Source organism: Colletotrichum gloeosporioides (assembly GCF_011800055.1).
Source record: "Colletotrichum gloeosporioides strain Lc1 chromosome Unknown consensus_47, whole genome shotgun sequence".
NCBI classification, from domain to species: domain Eukaryota; kingdom Fungi; phylum Ascomycota; class Sordariomycetes; order Glomerellales; family Glomerellaceae; genus Colletotrichum; species Colletotrichum gloeosporioides.
This window is the reverse complement of record NW_025544692.1, coordinates 200,205-221,317: the sequence shown is the minus strand read 5'-3', so window position 1 is coordinate 221,317 and position 21,113 is coordinate 200,205. Positions and strand designations below refer to the sequence as shown.

The following is a 21,113-nucleotide window of genomic DNA, read 5'->3' as shown; positions in this document are numbered from 1 at the left end:
GGAACCGCTGGGGTAAGGTGAAACTCTGAGCATCCCGCCGGTTGGGCAGGTACCCCAGCCTACGGATGTAACACTTGGGCCAAGCTGACATCAAAAGTGACCACAAGCGGACCGTCGGCCTGATATTAAATGGAAGAGGAAGCATGTGGTAGGAAACTCTGATGTCGTAAATTGCTTCCGCGCCGCGGCGCCGCCGGGGTGCGAGACTACATTTATGGGCATAATCCTCAGTGTTGAGAAGGATGCAAGTGTGTTATATCCTTCCCACATCAATGTGTTCTATCAAGTTGAATGTTATCATTCGTCAATAGCTTTCGTCAAGATGCAAGATGTTGTGCTCGCGCAGGTCGCCAAGTTCGGCGGCGCCGCAAATTTCTCCTGCGGCGTGGCTGCCATCACCGGTCTTCTGTCACACTGGCTCTACTTCATCCACGGTCCCAAGAGCATGGATGCCGCAAGCATCGTGGCATTCCATGTTGTTGCGCTGATCATGCTACTCGCGAGAACGGTTCTGTCCTACGGTTTCTATGACGGACTGGTGGTCTCCGCGGCTGTATCTGGATCGTACTTTGCTGCCCTCTATACCAGCATCGGGGTCTACCGCATCTTCTTCCACCCCCTCCGCAAGTTCCCGGGCCCGTTCCCCGCTAGGATTACCAAGTTCTACTCGATGTGGGCCAACCGAGATTGGAAATTACACGATCGAATCCTGAGGCTTCATGAGAAACTCGGAGATGTCGTTCGGCTCGGTAAGACTCCAAGTCTTCTTAGTTCCCTTTGCTGGAAGAACAGAGTGAGCCTAATTTTGAATCCAGGTCCTAATGAAATATCGGTGTCGGATATAGACACGTACATCAAGTTCCACGGCCCGCAGTCAAAGGTAACCAAGAGATGGACTGGGTTTTACGGCGCTCTTGCTTCGAAACACGAGCTGAACCTTGACGCCATTTGGGAAAACGAGGCGCATCGGGATCGACGAAGGGTCTGGGACACAGCACTAGGGACAAAAGGTATGTAGCTTCACCATCTGTGCTTGAGGTATGATATGAGGAGCTTTCCACTGATGCCGGCGGTAATCTGTAGCTCTGGAACGATACGAGGAAGAGACAAGATCAGTTCTGCGCGCTTGGCTAGGCCGCATCGAAGAGGTCGAAGGCAAACCCATTGACACCGCCCTCTACGCCAAGCTGATCCCTTTCGACAACATGGGCCGCGTCGGCTTCAGCCACAACTTTGGCACGGTACAAGATGGCCGCGACGACCGAATGCTCGAACTCATCGAGACATCCTTCAAATTGGCTGCCCAGATGGGTGGGATTTCGTGGCCGCTGATGCTGCTCTCGAGTATTCCCCGTTTTGGAATGGTGAAGGAGTTTGAAGGCCTTGGGGCGCGGTTAGTGGATGAGAGAATGGCCGTGAGACCAAAGCCAAGGACCTCAAATGTGGGCGAAAGCTGACTGTGAATTGTTTTCAGACCGACTCCGAACAGTCGCACGACATGATGAAGTACTTTCTTGACGACTACAAGTCAGAGAAGCCAAAGTCTTTTCGCAACATCAATGTATTGTACTCGGACTCGTTGGCCATCCTCATCGGGGCAACGTACGCAAGAATCTGCCCAAAAATCATCCAAAGAAGGTTCCACTGACAGCTTTGCAGAGACACAATCTCTTGCGCATTGGGATATTCCTTCTACTTCCTCGCCAAAGACCCGAAGCTCCGCCAGCGTCTCTACAATGAAATAGCCCCAGTGCACAGCAAAACCGTGCCTGGAGAGTTCGCTGTCGCCGATCTAGCGAAGATTGAGTACCTCGACGCCTTCATCAACGAGACACTGCGCATGCACCCCCCGGCGGCGACCAACGGACCTCGAGTCGTGCCTCCTGAAGGTGTTACCTTGGCCGACGGAACGTACATCACCGGTGGTGTGACAGTCTTTACCCCGTTGCATGTGTACCAACGAAGTATGTCACCCCGTATTTCTACATTCGCAAGATGGGAGAAACTGACACACTACGAATAGGTTCCAAGTACTGGAAACAGCCCCACGAGTTCATCCCCGAGCGCTGGACCACTCGCCCAGATTTGATCATCGACCGACGAGCGTTCGTTCCCTTCCACTACGGTAAGTCACACGTGACTATGATTTTCATGACGAAGCTCACGCTTTACACCAGGCCGCTTTGATTGTGTGGGTAAACGGCTCGCGATGAACGTCATCCGAATGACCGTGGCCTACACGCTCTGGAACTATGATTTTGAAGTCGCGCCGGGTGAGGATGCAGAGAGACTTCACAGAGAGTCAAAGTTCCAGTTGATTGTGAAGCCGGGCAGTTTGAATTGCGTGTTCAAGAAGCGACCTGAAGCTGGCTCGTCATGAGCAAAACGTAAGATGGGATATGTCAGAAATCTGAAGTAGATTCCATAGCTCTCAAGTTTGACTGTAATTCGTTACAAAAATGAGCCAAATCCGACGTTATACGGTTTGCTGATTTAATCTTATATTTAAGACGGCCGTGGCATCTGCCATCTTGTCGCGACCCACGCCAGGTCATTGTCATGCGCCTCCGCTGGCATATACCCCCACCGCTTCTTCTCAGTAAGCCACGTGCGGCTAGGCATCATAGCCTCGAGCATGTAGTAGTTGTCGCGGTGAAAAGGTAGCTCAGTAGTGACGGGCCCTTGTCTATCGAGGAATACATCGGACTGAGACTCGATGTCGGCCTGCGTCATCTGAAAGTGACGTCTCTTATTGCCCTTATTCTGACTGTGGCGCTTGATGGCGACAACGGTGTTCTTGAGGTGGCTCTCGAGTATACAGGCATGTAGCAGGGGAGAAGTAACTGCCCTGGATACGAGGTTCATGGTCTGGTCGACGAGAACGCGATTCCACTCTGGCAGAGGCTTGCCTCGATCCATCATGGGAATCGGCTCGCCTTTTTCCAGATTCTGCTGCCAGTTGGAGAAATCGACAGCATTGCAGAGAGCGTTCCATCTGATGACGCAGGTGAGGCAAGTACAGGTGCGATAAGGATCAGCAGGAGGAATATGCTGATAACGGCGATGAATATTAAGCGCGGCCACTCTGTCTGGATGTTGAAGACGGCTGTGGGTCTCAGGTTCTACCTCGCTTAGAGGAATTGGAAGACGAAAGCATTTCTCCAGGATGGGGTATCTGGCGGCGATGATTTCGCGAGCGAGGATGGCCTCGTCGTGCTTCACGTACTCGTAGAGATGGCGGCACGTGCGGGAAACCCTGAAAAGATCGCTGGGCAGAAGGTAGACCATGATGTTGTTGAGGACCTCATTGGGAAGGTCGAAAATGTGTGTTGGCTGTGACGACTTCTTGGCGGTCTTCTTCAGCATCTTACGCTGACGTCGCTCGGTGCGTTTGGAGCGTATCTTAAGATTCCCAGAGGCGGCGACGCGATCGCTATCTGTGACGGCCTCTGTTGCCTCACCCCGGAGAAAGGTCTGGTTTTCTTGTGAGGCGTCGGTTGTGGTGGCGATGGAAGCCGTGTCGGTTGCCGTCTCAGTCGCTTCAGTCGCTTCAGTCGCTTCGCTGGATGATTGAGAGGTCTCCAAATTATCCGAGACGGTGAGGGTCTCCATCTCAGGAGGAAGACTCTCATCTCCAGTTGTTTCCGAAGAAGTGCCCATTTTTGAAAGGGATATGAGCAAAGTCAAAGCCGTCCCGGAACGATAAAAAAAGCTGAGGTGTAGTCGAGCACCTCACTCAAGGTTGCAGCTCGCCAATCGCCACAAGCCGCCAAGCAGGAGGAGCGATCGCCGAATGTGTCACGCCGAACCCCGCCAATGGGCGGTCTTGGGGGCTGCACGGACCATCGCAGAGAGCATAAGATTATATAAGCGGCAGAATGCATCAAGCGGAGCAGGAGGTCCACTGACCGCCTGCCTCCCATGACCAACCGACCCCTTGCCGGACTTCAACTTCTCCCCTTTACCTTCACTTCACGATGTTTGATGCCAGGTAACATTATCTCAATCTCTTGGAAATGGTGAACTTGATGTAATGGCTTTCGGAAATTTATGGTCCGAAATATCTAGCAAAGCCCACCTGAGATCTCTCCAAGCTATCTGGACCAATGGGGCCAAACCGGGTGCCGTGAGCATGATGTCCATCATACCAGTTGCTTGTTTTCTGAAGTGAAAGCAACTCAAAGCAACAGTACAAAGCCGTAAGCTGGGTATCAAGGCAAACTCCAACAATCAAGTTCAAAAAGCAATCCGTATCCTACCAAACTCCATCTACCACCAAAACATCTGTCCGCTGTAGCCGAAAAGACGGCACTCAGTTGTAAGCGCTAGGCTGCGGCGCGCAGGGGTCGTGGCCGTACTGAACCTCCCAGTAGGGGGATTGAATCCCTCCAACATCATACTCGCGCTGCAGAGCCAGGTATGCCAACTCCGCCTGGTTGCCGAAGCTACCAAAGCGGTACTCCACGTCGCCCATGTCCTCGTTCATGACGATGGTGATGACCTCGTCAACCTCAAAGGTGATCTTCTGCTTGAAGTAAGCAGTGAGAGCATCCTTGTTGACCACATCGGGGCGGCCCTTGATGCGGAGAACGCGAGAGTTGTTGCGGCGGTTGTCCTGGGCAGTCTTGATGCGGTTGAGCTCGACCTTGGTGACGTGGCCACGGACCTTGAAGCGGCGCGCGGGGTTGCAGCTCATGGCGTAGAACTTCTGCGCGGCGCCGAGCTCGAAGAAGACCACCTTGGCAGCCGCGGTGTGGTGGTTCTTCGCGGGCTCGGGGCCGCTGATGACCACGCTCCAAATGCGACCCATGTTGCGGATCTCGGCGAGAATCTCACGGTGAGTGACGTCGGGCGGAAGGAAGGTAATCCAAAGGGCGCAATTCTCGCTGTCTGGGATGTCGGCGGAACGGTTGCGTTCGATGGTCGGGTCACCGGCGTAGTTGGGCGAGATGCCGTACATGGCCTTGAGCGCGGCCCTATCCTTGTCGTTGCCCTTGGCCTGGCCCTGCTTGGCACGCATGGCAGCCCAAGTAGGGCGGAAACCCTGCGGCTGTCGACCTTCGTTTGGCTGGGAAGAGGTGGCGTTGCTGGGAGGGCCATACTGACGGGGGCGATGCGGATATCCAGAGGGCTGCGAGTTGGCCGTGGCCGCCTGCATTCTAGCTTGTGAACGTGCCAGGCGAGTCTCCCATGAACCTGCGATGCGACGACTGGGCATGGGCATTGCTTCCTCGTCTGAGGAGTGGAAAGATGGACGTCTGCGGTGTCTGATGGGGACAAGGTCCAATGGATGCGGAAGCCTACTAAAGTTGTGCCAGGGAACTCCCCGAGGCCCCGGAGGCAGCGCCGACAAAGGGCTTCTAATAGGCGGAAGCGCCATCTTGCGCGGTCAAGTTAGCATCAATGTTTCAGAACGTTCTGGTATGAGGGGACTCACGTGGTGCCGAAGCGGAGCATTCTCGACGGCTGTGGGAACCGACGCATTGGCGCGGACGGAGCTCGAATTGCCCATTATAACGAGCTCGCGATCGGAGTCGGAGTCGTAGTCTGAGTCCGAATCGGAAGAATCAAAGATGTCTTCCGTAGCCGACTTCGCAGCACCAGACTGGGATCTAGGACCCGAGCTCATGGACAATCGGCTCAGGCCAAGGCCTGGGTTGGCCACCGTGGTAGTGTTGCTATCGGAAGATGCATTGGTAGCATTCGAAGTCGACCTTGGGGGACGGGTTGGGTATTGAGGACCCGAGGTAGGTGTCAAGTTGCCGGACGATGAGGGAGTGAGAATCACCCCATTCTCGATGAATCTGGAGGTGGATGTTCCAGAGATTCCGAAAAGCGAGTTCGAATTGGGGGCAGATGTGGACGATCTAGAGCTGCCGTTGTAGGCCAAGGGAGGGACTGGATCCAAACGGACCCAAGGAGAAGAGTTGTCGCCGATGGAGGGAGGGGTGGGTACTGGCCATGGCGTAGGAACTGCCGACTGGTTGCGGAGAGACTGTACTCGGGAGCCATGGTGTAAGGCGGGAGTTGGAGAGTCGTCCTGGTTGAGGGTTGCGAGGGTCGACGGGGTGTAAGGGCGGAAAAGGCCATTGGTTCGCTCAAGCCGGTTAGCAGTCGGAGGACGCTCTGCCAGGGCACTGGGGCTGTTGTCTTGGTTGATGATGCGCTGGCTGTTGAAGTTGTCTCGGGTGTTGTTAGGCGCCATCTTGGAATCGTTGACGGGTGGTCTCAGGTTAGGGCTCCGAATTGCCTGCGCGATTCAATGAGTCAGTTTCACACCCCTCACAGACTCAGTCAGTAGCAACTCACTTGATGTGAAAAGTTGGACGCGGAGGTAGTAGCGACGGTCTGTGGCGTTGAACTGGGGACAAGAACGATTGCGTGCAGAAGTGAACGAAAATAGCTTTCTGTGATGATGTCTGTTACCCTTTGTTGTGTTGGACGGAAGGGTTGTGCTGTGGTTGAAAGCTTTTGGATCGAGTGAGATTGTGAAAGAAGATGGAAGATGAAAGTTGGTGGAGGTGATGGTGGATGAGGGAGATGGAAGTTGGAGTTGGGAGAAGAGGTGGGACGATCTTTTATCCCCAGTTGTCGGGGGAGAAGAGTCGTGGTGTGTAGGTGAGAATGGCGGCCTGAAAGGTCTGGGAGGTGGGAGAAGGCAGTCGCGATTTGTGATGGACGCGACCTGGACCCAGTGGAGGTGAGGTGAAGGTTCCGACGCGTCGTCGAGAGTAGTTTAGGTGCCAAAATGGCAATGAGACGCGCCTAGAAGCACCTCAGATGCGATGAAGAACCGAAAAAGGTGAGGTGAAGGGCGACAAGGAGACGACAGGTAGCGGTACAATGAGATGATGGCCTAAAGGAGGTCCTTACCTCTTTGTTTCGTCTCCTGTGAAAGGTTGGCGAGTAGGTCGTAGGGGGGCCCGGGGCACTTCGAGCGGAGAAGACGCAAAGCAGATAGCGGTAGGAACACGAGCACAAGATCGCGTGAGGCTGAAGTTGTTGGTTTGAGGTAGGTAGGCTGTGCTGAAGTGAAGTGGGTAGGCTGAAGTGAAGCAGGTAGGTTGAAGTGAAGCAGGTAGGCAGAAGTGAAGTGAGGTAGGTAGCACTAAGTGAGGTGAGGTGAAGTGAAGTGAGGTGGGATAAGTGAGGTAAGGTGGGAGGAAAAATACTGAGAGTACGTACCAGGAAGGCAGTCTCCACGATTGAGATACTCAGGGTGAAATTTTAGCTCATTTGATGAGGTTCGCTGAAGCTGGAAGGCAGCAATTGAAGTGCTTGAGTCTGGGCGTTACGACTGCTCGTAGACGGCCACCACAGAGGAGCAGTCATCTGCCGAAAAGGTCATGTCGTCCGCATCGTCACTGCACCCAGACGTGACAACATTATCCTACCACCGTGTAGGTCGGCCAGACCACGAAATCGATGGCTGTATCGCATAAGTCTAAAGGCGGGACAAGTACGATTTTGCTCATAGATTCACAAGGGAAAACGCATGCCTACTGAACCGTACAGAGAACTTTTGGTATCAGAGCAGAAACTCCATGCCTGTAGGTGGAAATGACGCAGTAAGCAGGAAGTAAACTCACTGTAGCGTATTCTCACGAATACCAGGGCCCGGGGAATAGAGACTCAAAATGCCTACTTCTTTGACCCTAATGCCTTTGCGATGGTGATTCCCATGAAGTATGAGTTTCTGAAGCCAAAAAAGACTATACTTTAGCATGAAAGTTCGTAGGAGATTCACCTGGGCGACGTTGAGGTCTTTCTGTTCTCAAGTAGGATATTTTGTGGAGGACCTGTGGCGAGTTGTATGAACCAGAAGGCTCTAGTCAGTCGAATCACGTCGATGTTGTCAGTCAAATGTAGCAGCGGAGGGTGGTTCTCAAGAACGTTAGAGAGCTCTGTCGAGTGGAAACATACTGAATATCGACGTCACAGCACAGGCCATCAGTGTGATATGAAGAAGCTGCTAGATGGCGTAGGAAACGGTATCGATGTGCCTTTCATAAATCAGCAAGGTAGCAGACTTCCGATGATGCTACCGCGGTACTGCCCGAAGATCGACTTGCATCCAAACAAAATAGGAGTTCGAGAGTTGCTTGGTGGCAGGATTTGAATGTGCCAAAACTTGAAGCCGGATGTGGATTAAGGGTAGTGAAGGAGATAAGGTCTTTCACAAGATACTTGATTTTTGCTAGAGATTTGGAGTGGTTTCTTTGCACATGTAGGCAGTAATTCGACGACTTTGAAAGTTGATGAAAGGAATCAAATTGGGGTTTGAAGCCAAGCGTTGAAGTCAACGACATGGGCGAAGCAATTGGTCTGTTTTAGGAGAAATGTAAGTAAATCAGAGGCAGAATCAGAGTCAGAGCCTCCACATTGTTTTCTGAGATTGGGATGTTTGGTCCGGTGTTCTTGATGCCTTTGTCCGTTGTAAGACCGTGCCTTCAGTCAGCGAGGAGTCGGCGTGAAAGGCCAGGAGAAACATCTGGGCTGTTCGAGCAAGGAACAAAAGCTTTGAGCAGGCTGTTCGTGGGATCAGTATTTTATTCCGAAACTCTGGGCAACTTCTAACTTCATGTCGTCAAGAAGATATGAACCAGACGCATTGCAGCCTTTTGTGCTTTGCCAAGCCCAAACATGATTCTCAACAAGCGATCATCCTTCCAAGGCAAATATTTAAGTGAAATGCCACGAAAAGGATTGATGTGGGCATATTTGTGCTCTTGCTGTGTGAGCCTTCCTTATTACCACGTCGCGCGATACTGCGTTCAATTTACTCCCAATAAAGCTGCCTGACAGGAAGCCACGAGAATAGAAAAGTCAGACGCCTGTTGTGTCTACAACACATTCCGATGTTGCCCATCCAAGTGTGATTGGTTTTCAATCCAAACAAACAGATATGGCTTGTTTCAACAAAGCTTTCATACTGGCAACGCAATGAAAACACATAGAAAACGTCCAAATTTCGATGGGGATGACGTTCAGTTCATCGATATCAGCCCCTATTATTGTCATCTCAAGCAAGAAATTAGTCAGAAAACAAGCAATTACGCCTAGAATATGGTAACGTCTTACCTATTTGACGAAGTCGACTTCGTGCGAGCTCTCACCACTGACAACAAATACGATCCCGTCAGAGACTGCAGAGCCTCACGCTTAGCATGACTCTACTACGTCCACGTCTGAACCTCAAAGCATGTTCCGCTAAAGCACATGGAACAAATGGAACCCGCGAGATCAATGTGGCAGATTCTGCCTGAACGCCGTGTTCGAGTCCATCGTTGTGCCAGGTGCCTTGTGTCTCGCGTCTGCGCCCAGCGGTTTTGTCACCACGTTACAATCTCGGTGTTAGGTGGGACAAATCTCGTTGCGAGGATTCAAGACATCGCAGAGCGAAGGGCCATCCAATCACCTCACGTCCGTTGCACATTTCTTCCAGCCTGTTTAGCCTGCAGTCGGGTGGCTGCTTACGTCGGGAAAACGGCTGCAGCCGCCCGAAGACTTGACTCTTTGCCACGCGTTTGAGGACGTCGCCAAGTTCAAATTCCCAATCGGCTTTTGCAACGGTCCCTCGACGACATGGAACGTCGTCTATTCTGTCCTCTCTCGGCCGAACAATCTCTGGCCCGCCGAGACAATCTCATCTTGCGATTGAAAGCCCGGGCTGAACCAATTCGTGCACCAGAGCCGGAGCGCAGTCGAGGCAGTATGGACCCCAAGTCTTGTGTCAACATCGATCCTCCGTGCCGAGAGGTCTCATGATGGCACAGCAGAGGCCAGAAGGCAGACTTGCGGCGGCTGAGTAAGATGCCCACTCAAATTTTCACTCCCTTCAGGTGTATCAACTTCCAAATCAGCCTCAGTGATCCGCTTCCACGACAGACTATTGCATTTTCTAGTTTTGTTTTGCTCCTCGTATCGCAAGATCAGCCCCGGTCGGGCTCCTTTGCATCCTCCCTTGCGCCGGGGAGTTTCCTCACGTCAACCATCACAGGAGAATTGGTCACTCTGTCTCACCCGGGGAACCAGCGCCACGGAATGGGAACCTTCTCGAGCAGCCCGAAGCGAGAATTCCTCGTCTGTGGTTCAGGGATGGCAAGATTGTCGGGGTTCCACAAGAACATGCGGGGCATGGGCCCCAAAAAAAGAAAGCCCGGTGAATCACATCTCCTGGCCAAGGAATTGAGGGCATCACGACCGGAATGCCCTCACAAAAGAATTGACAAAAACAACTGCCGCGTCACAGCAGCGCGACCATAGCGAACTCTAGCTGCAAGCTTACGGTCATCTGCACACGTTTAAGCCAGTGAGGCAAGATGGTCAGTTTTGTTGTTTCTTTTCGAATGTGACAATCGGATGATGTCTTTACACCCAGCACGACAGGCGGTTACACATCACTGTTCTGATGGAAGCTCACATGCATCGATCGACCCCGACCGGCCCAACCTAATGCACCTATCCACGCGCCCCGGGGACCCAACCGGATCTTGGGCTCTTTCACAAGACAAGGGGTGTAGATCTGGGGAAAAGGAAAGCTAGAGGAAGGGGGCCCTTGACGAAATCAAATTGAATCGAGTAAGCGCTCAGCTCTTCCAATGGGTTCGTCGCGACCGCCTCATCGTACGCGAGACCTTGCATCATGGTGTCTGAGCTCGCAGTTCTGGTTGCTTGTTGGGGCCCTCGGATCTCCTTATAATTGCTTTTTTCTGCAGTGATGGGAGAAACTCTCCTGCGCCGGGGGGGCCGTCTCCTGTCGGCCGGCCGGTTATCTGGGAATGTAACCATTATGTAAACCCGCAACCCGCTACGTATCGGCACCGTTCTTTTCTCAACAAGGGAGGGGAAACACTCGGCAGAGCGCCCAATGACGCCTCGCTGCATTAGATTTCCCCCCTCCGGCTCTCTCCCTCCCTTCTTCAATAACACGAGTTCTCACTTTCTTCGAGTCACCTCTTGAACCGGGAACCCAATGTCTCACGTTAGCGTGCGACTGGGCGGGCTGATTCCCAAAAGATTTTGTTTACTCGGATCGACCCCCTACATTTGATCTACCGACGTCTACCAGGTGGGAGGATCTCAGACAATGCGGCGTCTTTATTATTATTCTTTTTTCTTTCGAGAAAATTTTGCAAATCACAAAGGGACCCAAACGCGCACATTGTTCACTCGAGACTGATTTCGTCAGCAGATGATGCGACCACAGTCGTTAGATCACAGTTGGGGGCTTTGCTAATTGCTCCGGCGTACCTTATTACTAGAGTCCCAATCGAAAAGCGCCACATCGTCTGCGTCAGCAGTCATCTTTGACGTAACGTCCTGACTTACGGCGATCCCCAAAATTAACGGAGGTAGACCTCCAACCGGGCATTTCTCAGCTTCATCTTTCCGAGGAGACAAATAAGATCCAATTCCATCGGACGATCATTGTGCATGGGGCTGCCAAGGGTGGTCTCGCCCGCCCGCCCGCGCCGGCGGGACATATCCCGGAACCCCCCTCCCGGGAGACATGGCTTCGACTCAGCGAAGCCACAGACCAAGGGCAAACACGCCGTGCTTCTTCACCCACCGAAGCCAAGGCGAGCAAACTACAGGGCTACTGCCACCGGCTGCACTTCCGCATGTCTTGTGTAATTCTTGAACCCCATCCCACACGGCCCTGGCGTCCTAGACCGGGATGGGCCTAGCCGACGTAACTTCTCAAGGCATCCGACCAACAGGGCCAAGCTGACCTACATGATCCTTTTTGCGATCTCCACTGCTATGGGAGACTAGGGTTGGATGTTGTGCTCGGGTGACTTCTACTTCGAGTAGGAAGGGGAGCAAACATGGCCAAGGTATTCGTCCACTTCGAAGAATACAAAAGCCCGGGGCCGCTCGCCTGGATCCTGTGGTACATTCACCAAAGCAGCAGCCAGAGCAAAATTTCACATCACTCCCATATTGGAGAACGCCGGTCAAGTCACATCTTTCCTCCTTCCATCAGGTGACTTCCCATCATGAGCGGCTTCCAGGACAACAACTCGTCATCCTCCCTCCCTGGTGTTGGGGAGAAGGACGTCGAGATCATCACGACTCACCATGCTGGCGAGGGCATGTTCTCGGAAGAGAAGTATGACCCAACATCAAATGCGCCGGCATCCTCAGACGGCACACAGTCGGACGACGACACTAGCAGCACCATCAGCGAACCGAAGCAGGCTCCTCTGTCCAAGTTCCAGGCCATCGCCCTCACGGCAACCGCTACCGGCGCATGCTTCTTGAACGTGAGTCGAGCCATCACCCCGCCGATGCCCCAAGAAACAGATCTTCTAACATATTTTACCAGACACTCTCTATTCAAGCCGTGGTCATCATCCTCCCTACCATAGGCCGAGATCTCAACATCCCTGAATCTCGCGTTCAATGGATCGTCTCCGCCTATTCGCTCACCTTCGGCTGCTTCCTTCTCCTCTGGGGCCGTATCGCAGATATCTACGGCAAGCGTCTTATCTTCGTCCTCGGTACCGCCTGGCTTGCCGCCACGACCGTAGCTTGCGCATTTATTCCCAACGAGATCGCCTTTGACTTCGTCCGCGGCCTGTCAGGTCTCGGAGCCGCCGCAAATGTTCCCACAGCAATCGGCATCTTGGGGACCACATTCCCTCCAGGTAAGGCCAAGACGTATGCCTTTGCAGCCTACGGCGCTGGCGCACCCCTTGGAAGCATTTTCGGCAACATTCTCTCTGGTATCATCGCCGAGTACGCCAACTGGAAGTGGGTGTTTGGTGTTCTGGCGCTTCTTGCTGGTCTCGTTGCCATCGCTGGTGTATTCGTGTTTCCTGCCGAGACTGTTACTCTGCACAAGAAGGGCGTGAGCACGAAGAAGTCCGTGGACTGGATCGGTGGTGGTCTCATTACCGTGGGTCTTCTCGCGCTCATGTTGGCATTGACGGAGGGTAACGTCGTCGGCTGGCGCACACCCTGGATCTCAGTCCTCCTCGTCATCTCCCTCATTATTATCGCTTCTTTCTGGTTCTGGCAACGCCACTTGGAGTTCAAGACCAGCCGCCCTCCTCTCATGAAGACCTCAATCTTCCAAAGCGTCAGGTTTTGCGCCGCCATGGCTATCATGGCTCTCTTCTTCTCGTCTTTCAACAACTTCCTCACTTACGCGACATACTTCTACCAGCAATACCAGGGTCAATCCATCATCACTACGACGCTCTACTTTCTTCCCACGGGTGTGGCTGGAATTCTCGTTGCATGGGCCGCAGCGCTTCTCATCTCTCGAGTGCCCACCTACTTGCTACTGGTCTGTGGCAGCGCCTCCGTCTCCATTGCTTGCCTGCTGTTTGCGATACCCATCCCATCTACGACGTCGTACTTCGCCTATGGTCTGCCGGCCATGATCCTGGCCGTCATTGGTTCAGACACAGCCTGGCCATCTCTCACTCTGTTCGTCTCCAAGTCGCTTCCCCAAGAGGACCAGGCCCTGGGCGGAGCGCTTGTCAACTCTGTCGGCCAGGTCGGTCGGTCCATTGGCCTGGCTCTTTCGACTGCCGTTCAGACAGCCGTCATGGCAAACTCCAGGGGCACATCGGTGGAGGATGTGGGGCCGGTTATGGAATGGGATCAGCCTTCATTGGACGGTCTTAGGGCAGCTTCTTGGATGAACTTTGCCCTGGGCATCACCTCCCTTGTCATTGTTTGTGTTTTCTTCAGGAGTTCAGAGATTGTTGGCAAGGCTGATTCGCCTGAGCCGAAGAGGGACGAGGAGGCGGCCACGACTACAACAGAAATAGAAGTTGAGAAGAAGTAGAAGCAGAGGCGCTGCTGGTTAGACAAAAGTAATGCATTTTCTGTTCGTCAAATGTCTTTCGCAAGCTTAACCGTGATGATCTTCTATCGACCCGCAGGGACCAAGACATAGTGTAGCAGACGGTCGCTGCTAGAGCAGATCACATTCCATGGCACAAACGAGTCCACATTGCAACCGAAGCGATGAGCAGAATGTCAGACATACTAGTTTCTGTAATTGGGTCTGCGGCGACTGAATCGCAACCAACTCCACCCGACAGAATAGAATACGGGCGTCCGACCAATGCTGTGAGATTGAACTGCCCCGAATCGCACCATCACGACGATCTGTCTCTAACAATCAGAGTCATCTGGTAGCGCCGGCCTCGTATCCTTGTCCCTTGGCCGTGCGGCGTAGGGCCGTAACGCCATGTTTGCTCCAAGACAACCCTGTTCCGACCTCTTCACTGCGGGCGTGTTGGGAGCAAACAATCGGTGAACAGGGTAGTATTAGTGAAGAAACAACAAAGACTCTGCTTCCGACCACCACGGTTCTTGGCCAACGTTGATTACACAACAGAAACTGCCCATGTGCAGGGGCCGCTATGTTGCCTGCATTTAGCTCGATTCCCGTGTCTGCATGCCACCCCGCACATTCATCTACCATTATCCATGAGATGGTGGGTATGATTAAGAGGTTTCTATGTCAATGAATCTGTCCTCAGCTGCAGGTGTACACCTCTTGGCTTGCCATCAAAAAGGCTGTAAGGATCGCGCGGTGGCCAATGTCATACTCGCTGATGAAGAACACCAATCATCCATAAAAGGTTCGATCGGGATCACCACCAATGAAACTTGCCTTGAAGATGTTGAAAAAGGCTCCGAGACCGGTGCCAAAAACATCCCTTTATCTGACGGAAATATTATGCTGGTCAGGGTAGAACAGGTGATACTGGCTGCTCGCCTACAGTCAAGCAACGGCATTCCCCGACTTATATAGGCAACTTACTGAAGCATCGATTCATCGACGGTGATGATGTGAAGGATACGGTTCTATGCAGCGGTCAGTAGATCGAGTGTGTTTCCTGCGGCAGCAGCAGCCAGCCGTTCTGTGAACCTAGATGCGCTAAGGAATTATGCCGCACAAGTCCTGATGCTTTGTGGTATAGATGACCTGATTTTGTTGAGGGCAAAATGGAGGCTATATTTGCAGGCAATTCTCTTAGTGAGTCATATCGTAGGTCACTGAGGTAGCCCACACACACTTTCTAGCTTTCAGGGTTCTATGTCCCCACGTGGCTGGGCCTACTTTCAAACCCTGGGGCTCAGATCAACGTGTTATCAGCCGGTATCTGTTGACTTAACCATCTGTCGAAACGAAGGCCATTCAAATAACGTGCTGGTTGACAATCTTTTTCGTTTATTGGAGACTTTCTGCTCAGTTTTACGTGCATATCTCTTGCTCTTCCGGTAAGGGTTTTGGCAAGGGGTTTCCATCCATCTAGTTGTTGATCGTACCCTTATGACCTCCAGGCAGCTCATGTATCTCCAGCTCCCAAGGGAATGACTACATGTATTCCAGGTTTTTAGTAACTCAATAAGGTTCTGCTGCCTTCCATCACACAAAATTTGTCCATCGTGAAATCGTACTACACCGTCGTGGGCTTCCACAATAGTGGCTGTTGGCTTCTCCGATGTTAGACACAAACCCATATATTCCAAGCTCCAGGCACGCCTCCAGGAGGAAGTTTTCATCCGAATTGTCATCTTCAATGCTCATTGTCGTCTATCCACCATCATCGTCTCAAACATCTAACAACAACCAACTTCCTCAGTCGCAACTACTTACCACTGCGACATTAATCAACACATATCCAGCCTACTTTAATGGGTATTTCTGCATCTGCAATCAGAATGCGTTCGAACAAAAGCTGCGTTAAGTCCACCTGGTCCTCTGATTACAATCCATGCAAGAAGCAGGTTCGCTTTACCGAGGATACCTTTGATCCTCGCCCATCTGCTCTCTCACACACCCTGGACAATTTCATGTTCGCCCAGCCAGAAGATATGGCTTGCTTTGATCACTTTCCAGATGAGCCCGTGGTCATCCGTCGCACACGGACAGTCCGCACGCCCAGCAGTAGCCCTGTTCGGACCGAGCAGATCAGCACCTGCGCTCCCCTCAAGAGCTGCATGAAGAAGCCCAAAAACTACGAACTTCCCGCGGTACCACCTAAAACCGTCCGCTTCAACGCGGCGCTTGAATATGATACCGATGTCATCAAGCATGAGCCTCCCCGACAACAGCATCAGTCGCCACCCAAGGACTCCTCTGCTAAAGAGCCCAACCCGAGAACAAAACTGCCGGACAGACCTCTGAAGCGCGCCAACCTGGAGAAAAAAGAATCCTTGGCAACAAAAAGGGCCAGATTCGCAGTCGACGACAACAATGACAACGGCAGCGACACCGAGGAATTCAGCGACATCGAGGAGCACATCTTCCGCATCGAGGATATGGTGACCGACTTCCGCGTAGAAATGGCTTGGAAGAGAATGAGGGAGCAGGAGCTCCGGGAATGGGACAATTACATGTTCAGAAAGTCGCTTATGGGGAACAAAATCCGAAACACGAAACCTTCGATGATAAAGAAACGAAGTCCCTCACTACCGCAGGAGTGGAGCGAGGGGGTTGAGCGCGGTGTAAAATCTGGACTGGTTGGTTCAGTGCAGTTGAGTACGGGCAGGCAAGTCGGCCTCAAGGCCGCGAAAGCGCGCCACCCGCTGTTCCGGGTTTGAAGGTCGAAAGCATAACGAGGCGCGTGTAGAATGGCAAGCCGAAGGTGATGAGAAGGCGAGGGATAGAGGATTCGGGATGGATCCAGGACTGCTATTCCCGGCAGGCGACCAAATTGACGATTTGGACAAATCTAGAAGCATATCACGTCAAATCAAATACGAAGAAATTAAACGTCACATACGATTTTAGGGAAAACCGTGCCGTCCTGCTAATTTTCATATCTTATTGTTCTTCCCCTGCCCGTAATACACGTAAAGCTTAATGGCCCCTCAACCGCAACGAAGACCATCTTGCCTACCGCAACCACAGCCAATACAAACTGAAACAAATCACACTCACCCCTTCAAAAAGCCCATCTCCTCGACAACATTCCAGGCTCTCCTCGCAGCAGCGTCCAAATCCTCCCTGGTCGCCGGTATCCCCGCCGCCACAATCTGCCACTGCAGCTCCGGCACCAGTCTCGTCAAGACGTCACAGACGCGATACAGCTCCGGCAGCCGCACAGGGAGCAGTGCCTCCAGCGCGTCGTACACCGCGGTGAACTCGTCGTAGCTCTGATCCCGCTCTTGTACCATGCTGCGCAGCTTCGAGACGGTCTCGAGGAGGCGGCGCATTATCGCCTCGTTGGCCGGGTTCGTGAGAGGTTCCATTTGTGCCAATCCGTCTGAAGGAATGCTTGAGAAGGGTTCTGATGAAGTCAAAGCTCGTCAACACAGAATGAAGTCAAAACACAGCCGGCCGGATGTTCATCATTGAACAGGCGCAACTCCATCACAGAGTTCCATGTGGGTCTGCAAGTTCCATTCTCGCGCAGGATACCCGGAGTACCGTGGGGTGTCAAGTTTCGCCGGGATGCGTGCCGGAAGTGCTGGTACCTGGAGATGATCATAGCTCCGACGAACCTGACATCATTGAAGAGCTTCCAGCCAGTGAGCTTTCAGCTTACGTGCGACAGGGGACACCATCGCGAGGCATCTTCCCCGCAGGGCGAACACTATGACCACGATGTCACGACATGGAGTCAAGACTCACAAAGACAGTTCGCAACGGATGTCGTAGCTCTTGAACAGCGCTTTGAGCGCCTTGATTCATTTAGCTATAGATGGCCTAAGTCGAGAGGGCCAAGCAGGCGTCTACAGCCAGTCCAACCCTGCCCTGCTTCTGGTATACCACGTCCGAAATAATGTCCCTGTCAAGGTCGGGAAACATGCCAGCAAGCGTTTCGACGACGTTGTTGTGCTCTGCCCTATGAAGGCGCTGAGCTTCTGCAGCTTCGGCACTCGCCTGTCTCGCGGCCGCCTCCTCTGCCGACAGCTGATGCCGAGAGCTGGGCCGTTGTCCCTCAACTTCCATACTGGGTCTCGGAGACAAGCGCTCGGGGCCACCAGGGGCTCGGGGCGGGTTGCTTGGTCCTGCAGGCGGAGGCGAGGGCTCGTCGGAAAACATGCGACCGATTGTGCTCAGGGGCTTCTGTATTGAGCGGAGAAGGCCGCTGATCGGAGCTTGGTCCGTATCTGGGGTGCCCTCATTCGATGAGGTCGAGCGACGTGGGACTGATGATTCGCCGACGGCGATGTCTAGCGATGGCCTCGTTGTGGAAGCCTCGCTTGGTGGAAAGCTAAAGCCGGACTTTTCTGAGAATACGGGTTCTTGCACAGGATGAGGAGAGTCAAGGCGGTGCTTCTCTGCGATGGCCGAAACAGCCGCCTCCACGTTCTTCTCGAATTCTTCGTCGGTGATGGTCAGCGTTGTCCGGTCCATGTTCTCGATGAACTGGATAGCACCCATCTGAGTGGGGTCAGCATGAAATGAATTGCATAACCGAGCAATCGTCGATGACTTACTAATGATGAGAGGTAGTAGCCTGCCTCGCCGCCGAGCTTCTCTTGGTTCCTGAAACGTAGGATGTACTGTACGTTGGAGACCAAATGCTCGGGGTTGGCTTGGAGGACAACGTAAATCAAAAGAGGCATGAAGGAGTCTGCGGAAGAATCCGATTTGGAATGCTTTAGTAGGCCTTGGATTGGTTAGACATCGAAACCGGTACAATCTCAGCGCGAGACTCACCAAATATGACCTTGCAGCAGTTCAAGACGCAGATGATCTTGTCTCGAGGGGCCCTGTAAGACTTGATTTTGAGAAGTTCTATGAGAAGTTAGCAGCGACCAAAGTTGTCTCGTAACAAGGCCACCAACCTTGCTGGGCGAGTTTCAGAAAACGTCTACCACTCTCGCCAGCTGGAGGAATGTCTAGATGCTCTTCTCTCAACCAGGCGTAGATCTGGATCTTTTGCGTCAAGACATCGTCGCGCTCGATATCTTCTTGGTGTTGCCCCCTCCGTCCGGGTCCCATGGGTCGCTCGCCACCTCTCCTCTTTGGCTTCGCGCCGGGAATAGGTTGGGGCGGAGGAATCGCCGGAGAGAAAGTCTGCGTGTAGAGTCTGTTCATGACGAGCTTTTCCATACCCTCGCGCGCATTGTCAAACTCGGCGTCAGAAACATCCCGCCACACCTCGCACTGGGCCATCTTGTTGGCGATGAATGCCAGGAAATCACTGATGATCTTGACCTGCTCGTGCACCATCCACTGCCGCTTTCCAAACTCGGACAAGAAAGACTTGAGGTATCTAGCGACTGGGTCTGCCTTTTTGTTTCGTAGTTGTTCTAAGAAACGGTGGAAATCGAATGGTAGTGCTGGCTCTGGCTCGGGCTCGGGCGGCGGCGGTCGGTGCAGTCCTGGAGACATTTGGGAGTCGACACTCATTTGGCGGTCGTCATGCGAACGCGCCGGGGTTGCGGGCGGCCCATCCTTAGGGGGCACGGGGGGCCCTTGATCGTCGGCCGGCCTTTCACGGGAGAGGATGCTCGCGGGAGAGGCAGTGTGTATCCTAAGGCCCTGCAGCTCCTGCACCTGATGGGAAAGCGACGGCGCCACCAGAGGCTCGAGACTAGACTTGCGAGGAGGGTGCTGAATCCCGGGGCTGCCCAGAGTAGTTCCCAGCATCGGCGACGCAATCTCCAGTCTTGGGCTCATGACTTCCTCCTCTCCGGGACCTCCACCATCGCCGGTGAACTGCTCCATGATGCTTTGGATCTCGGAGCGCGAACCCTCCTGTTCATCTTCGCTCGCGTATCGACGCTCGTCGTAGCCCGCATCGGACCTCGTTGGGGAGGATTCGGAGGATATCCGGCGCTGACCGGCGTTCGAAGGGGTTCGGGAAGGCGGTTGGGAAGTTCGCGGAGTGGGAGGTGTTGGGTCGACGTAGGGTGCCGAGGTCGCTTCTATCGTGAGGAACTGTGTGGAGGTCTCCGCTGGCAGAGGACTCGTAGGCTTCAGGGTAGCGATGGAGGAAGTCATGGTCTCTGCGGTTCCTCCAGGGGCTGGTGCGGAGGCGGTCTGAGCAGATCCTTCCGTCTTGTTCTCATCATCTGTAATAACAGGAGCTGCTGGCGCAGGAGCTGAAGAATCGTCGCCAAAGTCGATCAGATCGTCGGTGGCCTGCTGCTTGCCGGCTGCTTTCGCAGACATGGTAGCTTTGCCATCCTCGTTGTGGTTCTCGAGACTGGCGAGGTCTGTTTCAGCCTTGGACCCCGCGTGCTCGGCGCTCGTCACCGGAACGGTCTTGTCATTTTGCGTGGCGCCAGACAGGCCGGAGGAGTTATCTGTGGGATCCGTAGGAGACATACACCACAGATATTCGGATCAAGTGAGAATTCGGATTTGGAGCTTGAACTAGGGCTAGCGATCGAGGCTGAGGTTATTGTTGAAGTCGGCGACGGGTTGTGGGGGGCGAGGCTCGAGCTCAGCAAAGGGCGGAGGCGGGACTGTTGCTGACATGCAGATGCGCAGTCTCCAGGGCCAGGGTAGGTGCAGGGAAGAATCGTGAGTGATCTTCAAAATGGATACGATTATTGAGGGTGTCGGAGGGACGGTGCTGCAGGCGGCAAAGCGGGTGGAGGGTGTCGGCAGCAGGTGAGTAGGTTGGTTGTTGAGATATCGGATTGGAGTATCACGGGATGGGATCAGCAATGTAGCGGGTTGACCGTGTGACGGCGGAGAAGGCTGCAGCGGTGCTCAGCGATTCTAGATCCCACAATTCGTGGGGGATTGCTAGAACTGCAGTGCACCACCTGCTGAATGTGCTGCGCCGGAAGCCAGAGTTTTGCCGGATTCCAGGGTCCCACGACCTGCAGGAGCCGCTGTGACCTCACGACGTCACCTGAGTGGACAGACGCCCAGACCATCGCGCGGTCTTTCGGGGAAATCATTTGCCGAGAGGTTGAGCTGCCGTCACGTGATGAGACTGGATCAACGCTTATGTCATTCAACGTCCGGACTCTCGTCTCCTCCGCTGCCCCGCATCGGCCGCACGTCGGATCCGGTGCGCCGGAGTCGGGGTGTCCAACAGTTCTTCCGTCCCGGCGCACGGCTCCCTCTTCCATCATTCCAGTGTCTCAGCTTGACAAGGGGGCTCGACTTCTCAAATACTGCCCTCGACCTCGGCTCATCAACTTGCATCACCGTCCTCGACTCA

At 53.5% G+C, this 21,113-nt stretch overlaps 7 protein-coding genes across 7 annotated transcripts; 3 read left to right on the top strand and 4 right to left on the bottom strand.

The window, feature by feature from the left end:
- Positions 1-214: 214 nt before the first annotated feature.
- On the top strand, positions 215-2,380 carry GCG54_00005780 (Cytochrome P450 monooxygenase FCK2; the record flags this gene model as incomplete). The annotated part of the gene is made up of 8 exons (XM_045405796.1): positions 215-248; positions 312-749; positions 816-1,010; positions 1,084-1,415; positions 1,475-1,602; positions 1,660-1,964; positions 2,024-2,125; positions 2,178-2,380. 8 exons carry the CDS (start codon positions 215-217, stop codon positions 2,378-2,380), a joined length of 1,737 nt encoding a protein of 578 aa, XP_045264194.1.
- Positions 2,381-2,505: 125 nt separating this feature from the next.
- On the bottom strand, positions 2,506-3,660 carry GCG54_00005779 (uncharacterized protein; the record flags this gene model as incomplete). The annotated part of the gene is made up of 1 exon (XM_045405795.1): positions 2,506-3,660. One exon carries the CDS (start codon positions 3,658-3,660, stop codon positions 2,506-2,508), a length of 1,155 nt encoding a protein of 384 aa, XP_045264193.1.
- Positions 3,661-4,312: 652 nt separating this feature from the next.
- Positions 4,313-6,205, bottom strand: GCG54_00005778 (uncharacterized protein; the record flags this gene model as incomplete). The annotated part of the gene is made up of 2 exons (XM_045405794.1): positions 4,313-5,380; positions 5,438-6,205. The coding sequence occupies 2 exons, from the start codon at positions 6,203-6,205 to the stop codon at positions 4,313-4,315; spliced, it is 1,836 nt and encodes a 611-aa protein (XP_045264192.1).
- Positions 6,206-12,002: 5,797 nt separating this feature from the next.
- GCG54_00005777 (Drug resistance protein) lies at positions 12,003-13,804 on the top strand (the record flags this gene model as incomplete). The annotated part of the gene is made up of 2 exons (XM_045405793.1): positions 12,003-12,269; positions 12,332-13,804. 2 exons carry the CDS (start codon positions 12,003-12,005, stop codon positions 13,802-13,804), a joined length of 1,740 nt encoding a protein of 579 aa, XP_045264191.1.
- Positions 13,805-15,696: 1,892 nt separating this feature from the next.
- Positions 15,697-16,578, top strand: GCG54_00005776 (uncharacterized protein; the record flags this gene model as incomplete). Its single annotated transcript, XM_045405792.1, has 1 exon — positions 15,697-16,578. The coding sequence occupies one exon, from the start codon at positions 15,697-15,699 to the stop codon at positions 16,576-16,578; it is 882 nt and encodes a 293-aa protein (XP_045264190.1).
- Positions 16,579-16,914: 336 nt separating this feature from the next.
- On the bottom strand, positions 16,915-17,229 carry GCG54_00005775 (uncharacterized protein; the record flags this gene model as incomplete). Its single annotated transcript, XM_045405791.1, has 1 exon — positions 16,915-17,229. The coding sequence occupies one exon, from the start codon at positions 17,227-17,229 to the stop codon at positions 16,915-16,917; it is 315 nt and encodes a 104-aa protein (XP_045264189.1).
- A 457-nt stretch (positions 17,230-17,686) lies between these two features.
- Positions 17,687-20,263, bottom strand: GCG54_00005774 (Vacuolar protein sorting-associated protein 9a; the record flags this gene model as incomplete). Its single annotated transcript, XM_045405790.1, has 4 exons — positions 17,687-18,367; positions 18,424-18,596; positions 18,647-18,724; positions 18,775-20,263. The coding sequence occupies 4 exons, from the start codon at positions 20,261-20,263 to the stop codon at positions 17,687-17,689; spliced, it is 2,421 nt and encodes an 806-aa protein (XP_045264188.1).
- Positions 20,264-21,113: the final 850 nt, after the last annotated feature.